Raw genomic sequence first — 17,845 nt, 5'->3', positions numbered from 1 at the left:
AACCGAACTTTGTAGTTAAGCATCGAGAGCCGAATTTTCAGCCAACAGCTGTTTGAGAATCATTTTCTTTGAGTTAAACTCCTATCTACATGTTGAACTTTGTTATTGGTATTTGTCATACTTCCAATAAAAGAAACGGGCAACAAATTATTTTGCTTGATGGAATTTGATGGGACATAAATATCTTTGAATTGATTAAAAGACCATTTATTGCTCAAGAAGGCTAAATCTGTTTTTAATTCTCTTTGTGTGTTTGCTGAGTGACGATGAGCACAGAAGGCTGGTGCAGACGCATTGCAGTGTTAAATATAGCTTGCTAACGCACACTCACACTGCTTCCCCTCTTAAAATGCTTCCTCTGCACTTAAATCTTGGTATCCCACAAGGGGAAGAGTTTGGTCTGTTTGTTTTATCTGTGTGAGTGTGTGTCTGTCATGGGCACGTCTCATGGGGGGTCTTGTCTTAAATGCTTGCATCTCTTGTCACTTTTCTCATCCTCGTTCCCACGCTAAGCAGACACGCATCAGGAACCTATTGTTGCTGTATTCTAATTTTTATTTAACCTAAAGTTTATAATGTACTAATATATACGCAGTGAACAACTGGAAAGTGGAAATTTTCTCTTCACTTTCAGTAACAAACAATGTCTTGGAATAGCGTAGATAAACCTCAGTATTTTATTACGACGTTTTTGCCGTAGACCAACACAAAGCGGGGCACTCTTATGAAGTGGAAGTGGAAAAGGTACATATGTTGTGCGTTTACAAAGAATGTGGTGAGAGTTTGCATTTAGCCCATCTGAGTTTTTGTAGAACCAAGTTCTACTACAAATAGAGTTGGAGGTTTTCTGGAGTATGTGTCGACCTGCTCTGGCCATTTAAAGACTTAAATCTTCTCCCATTCTTTTTAGTTTTAGGAAATATCAGGTCAGCTTTTTTATCCTGCTTGGAGTTAAACCTTCACTCTACTAGGATTTTCTAATTGGGCTCCTTCTGAAACCATTTTGAGTTTTATTTAGCCGTATTAGAGCAAAGGGGACAAAGTAAAATGTCATGCTGTGCATTTATGTTTTTCCTTTTTTTTTGCAAAACATTTCACAAACTCTTTTCCTCTGTTTCCCAGTTATGTTGCATTGTGTTGGTCCATCACTAAAAATGTTAATGAAATGCATCGAGTTTATGGTTCAAACACGACAAGATGTGAAAAGGTTTGAGTATGAATACGAAACAAATCTGTTTTATAATATATCTGAGGATGTAGGAGTTTTGACTGCATTTTAAATTCAGTGGAATATTTACATGAGTTCAACTGCTGTGGCCTTCCTGTTTGCCATTGTTTTTATTCTCTTAATTAAGTCACAGCTAATACACATCCAGTTCACCATGTAACCCAAGTGTGTAGTGTTTGCTTGACTTGACAGTCACAATACCCGTTATGTAAACTTCTTTCAGTGCTTTCTACTCATCATGGTTGAAATTAATGATATCTTTTTGTATTTTTCACACTACAGTACTTTTCAAGTCTGCATTTCACCCACTTCCATCCATATCTGCATGTCCTTCCATTTCCCTGACTTGTAAACTCTTAAACCAGCCATCATGATTGTTATTTAATTTTTTTTGTTGCATTTTTATTATTATTAATGAAACATATTTTTCTGTCCCCTCCTGTAGATTCTCTCTCCTCTCCTGGACCTCAATCAGAATCGCAATAAACTGAAGCTGTACATAAGTCACCTGACCTCACTGTGTCAGGAGCGTGATCCAATCATATTGCAGGACTTTGCCCCGCCCCCATCTTATCACCGTTCTGACTCCGCCTCCTGGCACACGCAGCTGCACGGCATGTCAGAGGAGCAGGTGAGGGTTTTGTTTTGGATAATTGTGAAGATAAGAGAAAATTTAGTTTTTCTTTAATTTGTGAGATTATTAAACTTATTATTACCCAGAACATGAAAAAATATTTTTCTTCAGGTTGTAAAACTGGCCTCAGTGTGACTGTGCTCTTACTCTATGCATTGATGTGCGCATCTTGGCATGAGTATGAGTGGAAGACAAGGCCCACACCGGTTGACTTGGCAGGTTTTTGGCATTACCTTTGACACTTGTAAAGAGATTTACTCCAGCAGGTCACCTGTTGACAAGCGCCTGGCTGCACAACAAATACCGGATAAGACATTTTATTTCATTGTACAGTGCAGGGAGTACACTCTGCCTCAGCTCCTTGGCAGAATGAGGAAGGTGGGTTCGTGTGCAGCTCGGAGCAGCGAGACAGTGGAAGAGTTTTTATTTTGCTGTCAAAATCGGAGCAGTGAGAAGACAAGTTGGGGCTCAGGGAATGCCTTCATGTTTCTGCATTATCATAGTAACCACTTGTGTTTTCAGGCTTTCAATACAAACAGTGCATTATTCAATTAAACAAATTGGGTCTGTCGAAGGCTTCCTCTTTCTCCATATTGAAAACATATCAGCCAAAACATGGTTGCTACATGTGGTATGCATTGAAAGCGGTAACCGTAGACGCAGACACACTCGCGCAGCTCGGTGACAGAGTATGCGGTTTGGTTACCAGTTTCCTACAGTCTCCATGAAAGCCTTATTGTACGTCTCAATGCTGAGAAACGTCTCTGTTTAGCATGAGCGCTTCACATATGGCGTAGCATGGTTTCCTGTCGCTTTGAATAAACTCGGAAAATAGAGAATCAAGCTGTCATTTAATCCCAGGGCACATTCACCACTCTCTGGGACTTTCTCAGACAGAAAACTACAAAGCATATTTTTCATCATCAGCCCGAAATGCAGACTTTATTTTGTGGTCTCGAGGTCAGACATTAGTTTTTAAATGCAAAGCGTGCTCTATTAAAACTGATTATGTGGGCAGCTGTTAAAGCTTATCTAATAAGGAATGCAGACTGTTCATAGTTACAAACAAGTCAAACGTACAGCTGAGATGAAAATGATCCTAACTTTCTTATAAATGTACTGTGCTTCACTCGCTTCTTGATTTTTACGGGATCCTCAGTAAGAAGCTCTGCTGTATCACACAGCAATCTGTGTAAATCCAGCTGTTTGGTTTGTTAAAGAATATCGGTGAGGACACCATATCATGACAATCACAGAACACAGCTGGAAAATTAAGGATAGAGTTGTGGAGAACTTAAAATAAGATTTAGGCAATGAAAACAATATTTTCAGGGCTGAACTTCTGACGATATACTATTCAGTCCAAAATAGAGAAAGGCACAAATCTGACAATTTTGTGTTTGATTTGTCTTAGAAATTGGCCCTCGAAGCTGAAAGGGACGTCGTGTTTGAGGGAAAACAGTGAGATTTATTGTTTGTTTTGGTGCTAAAAACTATTAACAAAAGTTTTCTCTCCATTTTCTCCCTTGAAGATGAAAAGAATTAGCTGTTTGGGTACTAAATGTCCCACTGCTTTAATGAGATAAAACTGTCATTAAACGGTCATACTGGCAACCCTTACCTCAAGTTTCATGGGAGGCGGCCATATTGGATTCAAAACTGAAAGAATGTGCTTGTATGTTAGCCAGTGACATTGGTGGCTTATGGGATGTTAATGACTCATAGCAATCTGTTCATGTTAGCTGTAGCTTTATAATAAACACATGCAGGTCTCTTTAAATGAATGCTGTGTTAAATGACTTTGGACTTCAGAAAGAAATAAACATGACGAGCCTCTGACATGGTAAGCTAACTGTGTCATTACAAGGACACATCCAAGCTGAAAATACCAAAATCAGAGCCTGTCCTCCTCCCTTTGTATTGAACATCTCAACTATTAAGAAGTGGGAGTTGGGGCTTTCAATTTGAATTTAGAAAATGTTTTTTTCCAACACCATTCAAAATTCTCCAGCATGGAGTGAGGAAAAGAAAACCCTCCAAACTATATTTATTCAATATGTAATTGTGGTTAATATGAAAATCTTAGTCATCTTATTTGTCTTAGTTATTACAAAGACAAAAAAGCAAAAACTTCATATTGTTGGGTTTTAATCTCTTTCTATTGTTTTCTTGGAGTATTAACATATTTCTAATGGGGTAACTATTACATTCATTTGCATTTATTGCGTAGTGAATTAAATATAAATTTAACATTTTTAAATGTTGTGTACTACAACACAACATTTAAAAAACCATTAAATGTTTGTGGTAATTTAGGCCTAGTTACAAACAACACAAGTCTGCAACGAGGTTATAAAGTGACCTAGATATTATGAATTTTATGAACAGGTTTTTAATTTATTCATTTGAGAATTGACTTGGACTTGGACCCCAGACTTGGAAAAATGACTTGTGAACATCTAGGCTATATATATGCAATGCATTATTTTTCTAAAAGTATCACACAGGTATGAGGTATCCCCAGGAAAAAAATAAAACGTTCAGAATGAAAAGATTTGATCTTTTATATTAAAATGTCCCCATTTTATTTTTGTCCATGTGTTTCTTTTCATTTTGCCCTTGGAGTTTCTTTCCAATCCTCCTTTTAGGTTCATTTATCCCAAAGTCATTACATCAACAGTGTATTTCTTATTCACATCTCATTCACTCCATTACAGAACCTGTTTTGAGGTTTTCAAGCCTTTACAAGGCATATTTTTCAGTGGGATGTTTCCCTTAACAGCAATTCATTTCACAATTTGAATCTTTCTGCTTATTTCCCTGTCCAAACCCACCCAGAGTCAGGCAGTGCCACTTGGCGCCATGCATGTTTTTTTTTTTTAGCCACCAACCAACCTTACACACAATTGCAAAAAACACACTGGCAGTCTTTCATTCAGGACGGTGTTTCTCATTTTCCTTCATCATGTGTCGCCATAACCCTGACTGACCCTGTTAATACACACTCAGACTCACACACGGTCTCCTACCAGACCACCGTGCCTCAATATGCCAGCCTCTTTTTTTTCTGCTTTGTGGTGACTGTGTGTGTTTTACAAGCCTTTCCTTGGCTCTGTTAAAATGCCCGGCACTCTGTAAAGCCATTAGCATTGCACTGAAATAGCATGTAAAACACAAACTCATACAAAATGTAGTACAGGATTTTTACAGCTGATTTAACATGAATGCAGTTATCATATGGAGCCAGAGAAAGCTTCTCGTATCGTATTTGACAATCTGCTTTTGCTAACACAGTAGCTCATGCAAGTTTCTACCAATAGAGTGAAAAACAGACTCACAAAGAGACATAAACATGTTGTTTTAAAATCGATTCACTTTTTTGCTTCTCAATGCAACGCGTTTTAAAAACTAAAATGTTTCAGGATTAAATAATTTCTACTGAAGCAGTTTTGTGCACTACATGGTATCATAACAATTTCATTATTTTATTGAATACTAAGATGACTTATAAATCAGATGTGGGGAATCGAATGCAGTAAACCTGGATCCAAGTCATTTGAGTATTTTTTAAAGTATTAAGTTTAAGTATTACAGCATGTCCTTGGAAATATAGTAACCCAGTAAATGTGCAGCCAAGCAGCTCATAGCCTCTGATGTTGCTCTTCTTATAACAACTCTTTATAATAACCAACTCTAGTTTCTTTCCCAAATGTTTCAATGCCATTCAGTTTTGCCCATTCCTGCATCCTTATGACAACTTAGAAGCTTCTCAAGAAGTTCTTCTCCAAATGGACTTTTGTCCGGTTCCAGCATTTAATTTAGTCTAGATCTTCTATCAAGCCACAATGTCTGGAGTTGAGATTAAATCTCTATTTTCCTCAGTCTTTGCTTTCTTTGTCATCATCAAAAGAAAGAGAAACTCGCACCTTTCTTTCCCTGAGCATCTTAGTCATTGAAATCTATGTTCTTTGTAGCCAGTAAGGATAAAGAAGCTGTACCACCTGACTACTATAGTATTGATACTCTAAATGCAATAGACCTGAAATACAAAAATGGCATGCAAAATCTTTTATTAAATGTATTTTACAATTGCAATTTTGCACACATTGATACTTAATAATGACTGTTTTAATATCCTGCTTATTGATCTGTCTGGTGACCGATTTTATAAAAATGTAGTTACAGAAATTATTTTAAAAAGTCTTAAACTGCAATAAAATATATTATTAAAGTAAAAATGATCATATTAATTAAGCATTGTCTTTAAGAAACGACTGACTTCTAACTGCATCTGTTTAAAATGAGGGATTTTTTTAGAGATCATCATGCTTCCCAGAAGAAATTAATATCTATTTATCCACAACAGTATTTATATAGTTTTTTTTTCAATCCTGTCTCTGATTTTATGTCGGAAGTGTTTAATGTTATGAACAAACTCTGAACACATAAACAGCATGAGGCTGGGAGCTTTAGGAGCTGTAAAGGCCATTCGGGGTGATGTATTTCCCACGCATGTGATGTGGAGAGAGTGTGGATTGATAGATCAGATAAAGCGGAAGCATATTTGTTCTGCACGAACACATGAGTGATGCATGTCAAAAAGCTTTCACTGTGGATTTTCTTGAACCACAGATGTTAAGGAATCATGCCAGTTGTGGTCGAAGCTGGTAAAATGCTGTAAGGCAACTCTCTAGTGTTTAGTTAGACTTTTCTGAAGCATGAAAGCAGCAGAGTTGTGCAAATTGCTCCTATATACATGCATACATTTTTGACATTTGCTTGGACATGTTTGCCTTTGAATATTTTCTTAATGGACCTAAGCATGTTTCCTCCCCTAATGTGTGTTTGTTTCATCTTTCTGTTTAACTTCAGCTTAACTGCAAAGTAACGCTGTCTTGTACGGCGAGGTTATCCTGAAAGCACTGTTTTCTCTGCCATAGTCATAATAATAAGCTTTATGGCTCAATGACGCCTCTAATGAGCACTGAAGAGAGTTGGCATCAGAATTTTCCGCTCTCCTTCACAAACTCAGGAAGTCTCTTTCTGTCCCTATTAATGGTCTGAAGTATGGTAGTAAAAGAAAAACGTATATTCTGTGTTTTTATTCGTGCGAATGCATGTGGGTGTTGCTCCATCGTACCGTTTGGAAGCGCTCTCTAGAATTTGTGGTGGATGTTTGCACTAGAGTATGTGTTACTGTTAGTCTATTTAAGTCCTTAGCTTATACGTTTGTGTGTGTTTGGTGCCATAAAAAAAATGAATGAAGTGTTATTGGCTGAAATGTCAGCGTGTGACTATCAGCTGAAACTTAAATAGTTCCAGGTTGTTAACTGCGTGTGTTTTTTGGCCCTGCTAAAACTGGAGAAACTTCAGAAAAATGGACTTTGAATCCGCTATGTACAACTCAAGTTATTGGAATGAAACAAGCCAGAAAATGACAGAATTTAGATGTGAATCTTATGATGTGATCTCTTTATTTTAAGAGAAAATTGGGTCTTTTTGATACAATGAGAGAAATATTGGATTTTTGCGAGGTGGATAAAATTCCCTTTATTGCCAACGTATAGTGCAATAAGTTGCTTTTAAAAAGCGGACATAAATTTGAACATTAACATAAAGTTAATTTATTTCAATTATTAAATATAGCAACTTAGGTCATATAGATTTAATAGACAGTTACATATTCCAAGCATTAATATCCGATTCTGATGATTATGGCTTACAGGAGGTTATCGCAAAAAAGGTAGATCCTGAAGAAGCTGGCAGTTCTCAAAATGCTGAAAGTTCAGTGGAAGAAAAAGTGTGTTAGAAAAACAGAAAAAAAAGCGTAAGATATAATACTCTGTGTTAAACATGCAAACCCATTCAATAACTAAATATGTTATTGAAAAAAATATTTATTTCAGTTAATTCACCCAGAGAAGCACATAATTTGTATTAATAAGACAAAATGAGGCCTTTATTTCTTGTAATTATGACAATTTCCTGCTTACAGCTAATGAAAACACATTAGATTAGGATATTACAGCAGACAATAAAAAGTAATAATACAACTTAATAAGATGTATGTTTGTGTACTGTATGCATGAAGTTCTTTTGTTCATCAATAATGGCTTTTTAAATGCAATTTGTCATTTATTTTGCCTTCTGCCAGTGTCTGTGCAATTATCCGAGCACAGAAAATTTCAGAGTTTGCTTTGTTCTAGATACACAATAAAATAAATTAGGTTTCCAGTGGGTATTATTGTTGTTTTTCCAGTTTTATCCCCTGATGTTCCCTGGCTGGCAAGAACAATGTGTGTCCACTGATGTGTCTGCCTGAGAGCCGCCCGCCGCTTTAAGGTCACAGATTGGGTGAATTCCGATTGGCAGGACTTACGAAAACAGGACAGGGCAGAGCTGGAACTAAAACATTACCACTGATAGTGCAGACTGTAAATACTCAGCTAACAATGTGAGTGGAAGTCCAGCTGTGTCTGTGTCAGTAGGATTTTAGCATCCGCTATGATTAAGACATTCAGTTGTGGTAAAAACGAGGTGCATCCTCTGTTGTGGCTCGCAAGAAACTACATAACCAGGATCAAAGCAATCAGAATTGTAAATCCAAGCTGTTGCATGAATTTTCTATTTATTTCCAGAACATTTTACCTTGATCATATTTTAACAAATAATGTATCCCGTATACTTCAATAAATGGCTTACCTTGACATTTGTAGAGTTTGGGCAGTAAGGTTTAGGGATTGTGTTCCTGCAGAAAGTCAGAACCATCCATCTGTTCTGTGTTGTGGTTTGGAGTCTCTAGTCTAGGCTTTCATCAAGCATCTCTGCTTCCTCCTTCAAGGATGATTCTTTTCTCTTTAAATAAAGGCACATATCATCATTTTGACTATTGCACACACCCACACATGTACATTCAGTGTATTTCATCACGTAAAGAACAATAGATCGACCTGTCTCTTGCTGCCATAAGGCACAAAAAACTCCAAGCTGCCCCAAACTTGTCCGTGAAGAAAATCTGAAATGATTTACGCAACTTTACTGGGACTTTTGTGTCCTCATAGTATGGCCAAAGCAGATACATAGAAGCAGGAAAAAAACTCACACTCGACCAGGTCTCAGTACCTATTTCATAGCAACACATCTGTAAGCACACACACACACACACACGCACACACACACACACACACACACACACACACGCACGCACACACACACACACACACACACACACACACACACACTTTGGCCTTCAGTGGTCATTACTGACAAACTGCTGGTTTTCAGAGTTATTGAATCCAGGCTTAATGGCTTTACCAGATGACCTCTTTTCACATGCTTATGTCTTTTTCTCTGACTTTCTCTCCTTTCACCCTTTGAACTTTCCCTCTCTTTTTTTATGTCTTTCTTATCCTTTGTGTGCCTCTATTGCTTTTCTCCATCCTTGTAAATCCATCTTTCAATCTTCCTGTTGATATTGACTTTCCTACTGTCAGTGACCGGTGTTCGTGCTGCTCACTCTTCTTCTCACTTGAGCTGCTGCCTTTCCTTTCCACGGCTGTGTTTCCCTCCATTTCCTCCTTCAATGGTAATGCAAATACAAACTGGTATTGGCGACAGGTGAAGGCCAAAGACCTCAGTTTACACACAAAATAAAATGTGCAGAAAGCTGCTTTCCTCTCTTAGTCCTTTCCCACTTTTTATCCAAAGTGCTGCCCTCCTCACAGAGTTAGCCATAACAGAGGTCCAGCTTCACACTTTTCTCCTACATAAGTGGTGCAGATGTTTCCCTCAACAAGTCATTTGTAGTTGCTATACTGGAAGAATTTACCTCATAATGGTTGTGAAACACTGTAGACATGGGCCCAAAAGCAACACTTATTCCTAACAGCTGAAATTTGTCTTTCCTGGAAGCATGGAAAAAGTATAATAGCGTTCTTTCATCCTGCTGGCTGGCAGTGTGCAAGCAAAACGTGGGGGAGGGGCTGAGCTGTTACTCTTTAATCCAAACTGCTGCAACAGGAAGAGTGAAATCTACATATACAGTGAACCCTCGCTATATCGCGGTTCACCTTTCACGGTCTCGCTGCTTCACGGATTTGCATTGTGTTCTGCATTCTGATCGGCTAAACAGTCTCTCCGCTTCTTCTCTACCTGTGTGTCAACAACGTTGCGGTTTAATATGTACATGTACGTAAAACAGCTTGCCATATTTAACATAATCGATGGTGGCATGTCGGTTTATGAGAATCTTTTTGCCCAGAAGAAAAAAGAGCGACAACAGCTGCCGATAACTATGTTCTTCTCTCGAAAAAACACACCTGCACCGCGGGCTTTAGAAGAAAAAACCGCTACAGAGCGGAGTCAGGCTGCAGCGGCTCAGTCAGAAGAGCAGTGAAATACAGGCGAGTCACTATTTGTGCTACTGTACTTTGTTTTTTTTGTTTTCATAATCATTTTTTATTTTCTCCTGTTCTAATCCAATAACTCAGGTCGCGGTGGGGCGGCGCTGATCTCCGCAATTCGGGCATGGGAATCCGCTTTCAGTTCATATTAAAATTATTATTTTACAGTACAGTAGTTATTTGTAAAAAAAAAAAAATCTTTATACAGTACTTTTTATTTGTTAAACAAATGTTTGGGCCTGTAAAAAAGTTTTGTTCTTTGGTTTCAATGTACTATGAAGTATTTCATTGTATAATAATTGTAAAAAAAAATAAAGGTTTCTGCTTCGCGGATTTCGCCTATCGCGGGTTCTTTTTGGAACGTAGCCCCCGCGAAAAACGAGGATTCACTGTATATCAGCCTTCTTTCAGCCAGCTGACTATAAATGTGCAGCAACAGAGTTAGAAGGGGATGCTCTGCAAAACTCAATGCTTGATAAAGGATAATCGTAGTCATCTCGTTTAAAGGATTTCCAAATATCGGAACGATATTTTGTAACATTTTAAGACCTTTGAAGCCATAACCATTTAGATTACCTAGAGAGGCACCCAAGAAATTAGCTTACAGCTCGTAATGCTAACCAAGCCATGCGCTAATGCTAACACGCTAAAGACAATTTTTAATGTCAACTCTCCAATCATTCAACTTTGTGTTGAAATAACAGCCTTTCCTGCCTCGCCGTGACCGCCCTCATGAGGATAACACCACCCATGCTAAATATTATTGACCACTGCTTGATATAAATCTTTTAAATGCTGCTAATCATAGTCCTAAACGCCAAATAATAAACTGGTAGATCAGATGTCGACCACTAACCACTAATTGATGGCTTACTAGTAGTCCTTTCTTGTGAATCTCTTTATCCAAAAACTTGTGAAGAAATTGTGAATTGTTTTTTGTTTTGTTTTTTGCAATTTCAGGAATTTAAACGATCAGTATTAGAAAGAGAAGGCATTTAAAGGCAATGCTTTCTTTTTCTGTACTGAAAATGCTTTTTTATATCTATATATATTATTTTTCTTTTAGAATTTGTGTGTCTCATCCTGTTCAAAGCTTTAATTTGAATAAAACGGTAAACTCAAAACCACAGTTTGGGATTTTGCTCAAGTGCTTTTATCTTCCTTAGATTGTTTCACACTGACTGTACGCAATTACCGCTGCAGTCTTTTTCTTGTTTGCTTCTGCAGCACTTTATATTGTCAGTCCAGCTCTGTGTATTTGGTCCTCAAGGGCCAATTTAAGCGTTAAGCCTTGTTTATATGCCTTGTAAGTCCTGTTCCCTCTGAAGCTCCTCCATGTAGTTAGAGTGCAGGCTTCAGATTCATGAGCCCTGTTTGTTGGTCGTTGGAAACCTTTGAAGGTCGTGCTTGTAAATATGAATCTGTTCCTGAAGTGAGTATAGCTTATTAAATAGCCTATAAAAATAAAATTACCAACTGATTCTGATTTGCCCACCAAACACTTTCTTCAGAGATGTTAAAGAGCGCAGTGTTTCAGTCCTCCAGGAGCAGTTTTAGCCACAAGTCGTCGAGCAGTATTCCCACCACAGCTCGTTAGCTTGTGTTATTAGCTGAGCTGCTTCCACTACGACTGAGCTGGACATTATGTGGGCACTTTTGGGCTTGGTGCAGCACCGGCAGCCAACTTATGAAGCATTTTACACACTGTGTAGTCTGTACGAGCAAAATGGTTAGAATAAAAACAGGCAGAAGGATCGAAGTCTGTAGAGGCCAATTTATATTTTTGTTTCTCATAATAGTATTTCTATAGCACCTGTTAGTGTTTCTACTTTTCCTTAGACTTTACATCATATAATCTCCCCCATTATAGAGTTGAAATAGGTAAAAATATGCCCTCCAGACATTTCCAGATTCCTCATTCTCTCTCTCTTTGAGCTGAAGACGTTTTGTTCTGTATTTCTTTTATATTGAACCATGTCATTCCGGGGTTTTTTAATTATAAAACAAGAACATTTGCTTCTTTGCAGTCTAAGTTTATTTAAAATGGATATTTCACAGACACAGATGGTTACGATGTAAAGAAATATGACACATTTTGTAAATATTTTAGTGTAAATGCAGCCTCTGTGGTTTGAACAAAACAGTGCCGATCAAATAAGAAGACCATTAAATGTCCTCTGTCTTGTTCAGTTGCACTGATTAATTTTAGGCATACTTTTAAATTAAAGTGCATGTATCTTAAGCCATCACCTGACTTTGACATCTTTATTTTTGCTAGCTCGGCTCCTCTCAGACTGTCGAACCAAACCGCATACAGCAGTCTCAATGGCTACCTAATACTGCATTATTGCTGCTGTGTATGCAGTGCTTTGTACTCTTTGTTATATCATCTTTTTAATAGGCCAACAAAAATCCCCCCCTCAAAAAATTATGCCTTTCATATCTTTTTACAAATAAAAATCTGAAAGCCGGGCCTGTATTTCCTCTCAGCCCCTCTGAGTCAATACTTTGCAGAACCACCATTCCTGCTGTTACATCTGCGATCCTTTTGGGGATTGTCTCACCAGCTCTGCACATATAGAATGTGCAATATATATATATATATTTTTTTTTCTCTGAAGAATATTTAAAGCTCAGTTAGAGCCAATGGAGAGAATCTGTGAAAAGCACCGTGACTGGACCGTTCTAACAGGTGAACATGCCTTGATCTTAGCCGTTCCATCGAGGTCGTTCTCCTGTGACTGCAGGTTTAGGGTCGTTTTCTACCTTGAAGGTTTGCCTCCACTTTTGCAGACTCCACTGGTTGTTCTTCCAGGATTGGCCTGCATTTAGCTCCATCGATATTCACATCAAGTCCGCAAATGAGAATTCATACGGCTTTCTTTCAACAACTCGCAGTGAATAATCTGAAAGTAGACTTTACCGCCTGAGTTGTGGATCTGTCCAGGACCTATAAAGTTACCACTGGCCTCTTGGCTGCTTCTCTGATCGATGTTCTCTTTGCCCGGCCTGTCAGTTAAGGTGGACAGCTTTGTCTTTTTATGGTTTGTAGTTGTGTTTTGTTATTTCCACTTTCTGGTGATGGATGGAAGAACAGATCTCTGTGAGGTGTTCACAGTTTGGGATTTTGTTTAATAACCTAACCCTGCTTTAAACTTCCTGCTGTTTTCCCTGCAGCTTCATGAAACTGCCTGATTATGAATGTTCTCGCTAAGACGGTCAGAGAACATCTGGATCCATACTAAGATTAAATTACATTCAACTGGATTCTGTTTAATAAGAAAGTGACCCCTGAAGGTAATTGGAATTAGCTGTGGGTTTTATTAAGGGGTATGAGATCAAAGAGGGTCGAATACGCATTCAAACTACAACTTCTGTCTTTTTCTTTTCACTTTGCTCTCATGGTTTATAGTTTTTTTGTGACAAAATGTGAAGAAGTGTAAGGGGAGGGAATACGTTTTGCAGAACACTGCAGCCCCAGATGAGCTGTTCCTGATCTGAGGAGACACAAGATTCACTACCCAGAACATTCTTGTTAAATTAGTCAAATCGCGAGGAAGATTTGGTGTTTCAATAAACAGCCATGAAGTAGACGGATACAAACATTTGGCTTAAGTTACTGTAAATTAAAAACCGTCCTCAAGAAATCCTCCATTGTAAGATGATACATTTGTTCTTCCTCTCCTTTGTTTCCTTTTCTCCCCCCTTTTTGCTCTCCGTTTGTGAGTGTTTGTTCATGCTCCTATCTTCCTTTGCTGACTTATGGTTTCTTTGGAAAACATTAGCATTCCTCTGCAAAGAGGTTCAGGCCCTGCAACACGTGTCAGGAGGTCAGTGCATACACACATTTTACCTGTCATCCTCATTCTCGAGCTGATAACCTGTGTGTGAACGAACATGGGGCCCGGGCTGCTCCAGCATGTGTGTGTGTGTGTGTGTCGCTGTAAGGCCGATAATGATCAATCATGATAATGGAGCTTTAATGGCTGCAGTAAAAAAAAGCAAAACAGACCCTCTCTGTGTAACAGACACACACGTAACCCCTTCACCTTCATCTTCCCTTCTTTGCTCAGACCCTTCTGCCACTCAGTTAATCAGGATTGGATCTTTAACCTCGTGTTTTGCGCTCCCTCACCTGTCGCCGTAAAAACTGACATACTGTGTCACATATTCTGGCAGGAAGCACAATTCTGGCTTTTTTGATGCTCTCCATTTATATCAATCTTCTACATTTCTTTATTTAGTTTTTTTTGTACCACACACTGAGATTTCATGAAACATGATCAGCAGCAGATTTAAAATACAGCATTCAAATTCATCATGCAAAATCTGAAACGGATTCAGCCGTAAAACTCTTGATATAGATAAAGACAAGACATTTATTTTTCAGCAGCAAATGGGACTTTCTCTTTGGAATATAAAATTAAGAAACCGCTTAATAAAATGTTTTGATTTATAACACCTATTGGAAGATTATAGTCTCTGTTATTACAAGTCCTGTTTTAACTCGGCTTTATGCCAAAGTATTTCACAAGTTTGAATCAGTTTAAACTGAGTCATTTTTGCATAATTTCTTTAAATCATCAAATACATCATGATAATAAGGAATAAAATTGTTTATTGTTGAATTATTCAATTTTATTCATCACATATATCTCACAGAAGAGGTAACTATACTTCATTGTTAAAATGTAATACCTTCATATCTTTAATAAACAAAAATAAAGCTTAAAATAGACAATCCAGTAAGACGTTAACTTGTATGTGAAGAAATTTATTGGCTGTGTGATGTAAGATCATCAGGTTTTCCTTACTCCACGCCATGAAAACTGTTCCAAGATCAACAGCAGTAGAGACTCATATTCATAATATTTCCTAACAAGCTAATAAAACCAAAGGACTATGCATAACATAAACAGCCTCAGCAACTATCAGGACTGATTATCGCTGCTTTCTTTATCTTTGTATATTACGTATATACACATAACCTGCATCTTAACTCGAGTCGAGCAAATCTCAATCTCGTTGTAATCTGTTGATGACAATGACAAATAAATCTTATCTTATCTTATCTCTTATCTTTGTGGGCATTTATGGTCTGGATTCACAGTTTGTTCTTCGGTTCATCCCCCAAATTTGATGCACCCTAATTTCATGTTTTTGGTTTAAAAGAGGAAGATACAACAGGCTGGGATGAAGCCAGAAAATTATCCTTTGCAGCTAAATAATAATAATAAAGTTATTTTTACACCTGGTTCTGAAAGGCAACAGATGTTTTTATCAATTGTTCAGTATCTCAAGAAAAAGCTCAAAAAATGTCTATAACCAGCCCACTGCCAATCACATTATGCAAATCTAGTCTGATTTGTGTAGGAGCATTGCTCAAAGTATTTTGGTCGTGTTGAGGATTAAATAAGACATAATAATTCAAAGATATTTATATTGTTGTGATCTATTGATGCCTTCAGAGTGCAGTATTTTTCAGATTATAAACCGCTACTTTTTCCCCACGCTTTGAACCATGCGGCTTGTAGCCCAGTGCGGCTTTTCTGTGGATTTTTCTTCAACCACCAGGGGGCTCTTTAGCAGGAAGTGAATCATTGGAAATCAATGAAGAAAGTGCTAATTTTCATTTAGAACAAGCACACGCTAGCAGCAGGCACGACGGAGAAATTTCTTCAAACTCATATGATGCAGCTTATCGATCTGGCAGTACAGGAGGGAAATAGAGCCACCGCTCGTAAACTCGGCATGAACGAATCCACGGTTCTGCTTTGGAGACGCAGAACCTTAATAAATCCAGCAGATTTATTAGGACGCTGCCCTCTACTGGGTCTCTGCAGTGGAGATATACCAGCGGATGCGGCTTATATCTGTACGTTTCCAGTTTTTTCTTTTATTTGTAGGTGCAATTTATAGTATGGTGCGCCCTATAGTCCGGAAAATACGGTAATCCTCAGAAAGAGCCATGCTGGTTTACCACCACAACCTAAATGGTTGTTATACGGAAGGACGGATCCATTCCATTGTTTCATGCTGTTTATACAATTCTGAACCCACCATCTGAAAGTTGAGCCTAAAAAAACAAGATTAGACATTGCATTGCATCTGTTATTGTTATATTTTATTGAGTCTGTACAAACTGTAGTCTCTTTCCTGCTCTTAGGTTACAACAATGCTACCCAGTGAGGTTTTCTGTTGCTCTAGAAAGAACCGACCCAGAACAATGATCTGCTTTTATAGAAACAGTTTGTTGGAAGAGTTTTATTGATTGAAAGACCAACCAAATCACTGCGTCTGCAATATTTTATGTTTCTACTTGCCTCCATACTTTTATCTTGGGAAATAACAAAATTTGACCTTCGTATTTAGACTTCAAGTTCATCTAAATTACTTCTAGCTTGAGTGGATTTGATAGTCCCTATAGTACAGAAAGTTTGTAATGGAACAAAATGTTACAACAAAATATTATATTTTTGTTTAATTATGGGTTTAAAAAACCTTGAAATTTGTGTCTTTACTGAATGTTGTATAAAGGAAACCAAGTCGTGTTGTTGGGTAAATTTCTTTTTCCATGTTTATTCAGTCTGTTTACTGAAGTCCACTACGCTTTATGGATTCACCTGAGACTTTTAGCTGTGAAGCAGATATGTTGTGGATTCTTCTTTAACATAAAACCTGCGTGGTTTACATATAGTTTATGTAAACTATATGTAATCTGTGAGTTTTGTGTGTGTTTGTTTTGTTTTACCCAATTTGACATTTTTTATCGTTTTCGGCTGATTTTATCAAACGTGGGTCAAGGTCGCTTAAGAAAAGCTGCACTAAACCGATTATCTCCTCTCAATCACCCTCTAACCTTATCTTTACTGCCGTGTTGTTCTGGGAGATAGCAGCTTAAAATGCAAAGCTATTAAGTTGAATTACCTAAAAAACGCTCAGATTGATGCTGGCGATGTCACTGTTCTTCGCTGTAAAACAGAGCCATCTAAATCCTTCGCTCGCTCAATCCAACACTCTTAAAGGTCTGTGTGGCCAGATAGGGCTAGCGGCGCTGATAAAAGGATGAACTTTTTTTTTTTAAATCAAGGTGATAACTGTTACCTAGTAGATAACAGCGATAGGAGTTGGACTATGTGCTCAAAACTCCCCATTTTTCTTCAAATCTTGATTTTTCCTGTCCGTCATGTGGCGGGGATTCCTCAAAGATTTGATAATGCGCTTCGATTTTCTCCCTCAAAATTTAAAAATCCATCCTTCACGTTATCCACGAAAGCCTTTTGGATGGTGCGCGGCAAATTTTCAAAGCATATGTTTCCTATATCCATCACCTGGAAAGAGTGAATGCGTCAGAGTGTAAGTTTAGGTCTGTGCAGTGGGGGTAGTCTCCAAAGCGTTTGCTCTTTTAACATGGCATTAAACTGTCCTGCATGTTTCCTCTGAACCCTTTCTTCTACTTTCTTGTTTTCCCTTCATCTACGTACATTAAAGCCCTCATCTGTTATCGCCACGTTTTACAAATGGAGATGTAGGTGACGACGCTGCTGCCGTGCCTTCGCCATGGATAAACCGCTCTGTTCT

General features: G+C 38.0%; 1 protein-coding gene across 12 annotated transcripts in view; it reads left to right on the top strand.

Moving 5' to 3' along the window:
• Window positions 1–17,845, top strand: part of LOC102216858 (ELKS/Rab6-interacting/CAST family member 1-like) — a 124,011-nt gene that overhangs the window by 100,359 nt on the left and 5,807 nt on the right. For 9 of the 12 annotated variants that reach the window (XM_005807422.3, XM_023350076.1, XM_023350072.1 and 6 more), the window contains one exon: window positions 1,674–1,859. In XM_005807422.3, coding sequence (XP_005807479.1) covers window positions 1,674–1,859 — 186 coding nt within the window. Of the gene's footprint in view, window positions 1–1,673; window positions 1,860–17,845 lie in introns of those variants that run through there. The other 3 variants (XR_002754257.1, XR_001351224.2, XR_002754256.1) reach the window with 1 other exon arrangement.

The sequence above is a fragment of the Xiphophorus maculatus genome, chromosome 17 (genome assembly GCF_002775205.1).
Source record: "Xiphophorus maculatus strain JP 163 A chromosome 17, X_maculatus-5.0-male, whole genome shotgun sequence".
Taxonomy (NCBI): domain Eukaryota; kingdom Metazoa; phylum Chordata; class Actinopteri; order Cyprinodontiformes; family Poeciliidae; genus Xiphophorus; species Xiphophorus maculatus.
This window is presented reverse-complemented; position numbering and strand designations above follow the sequence as displayed.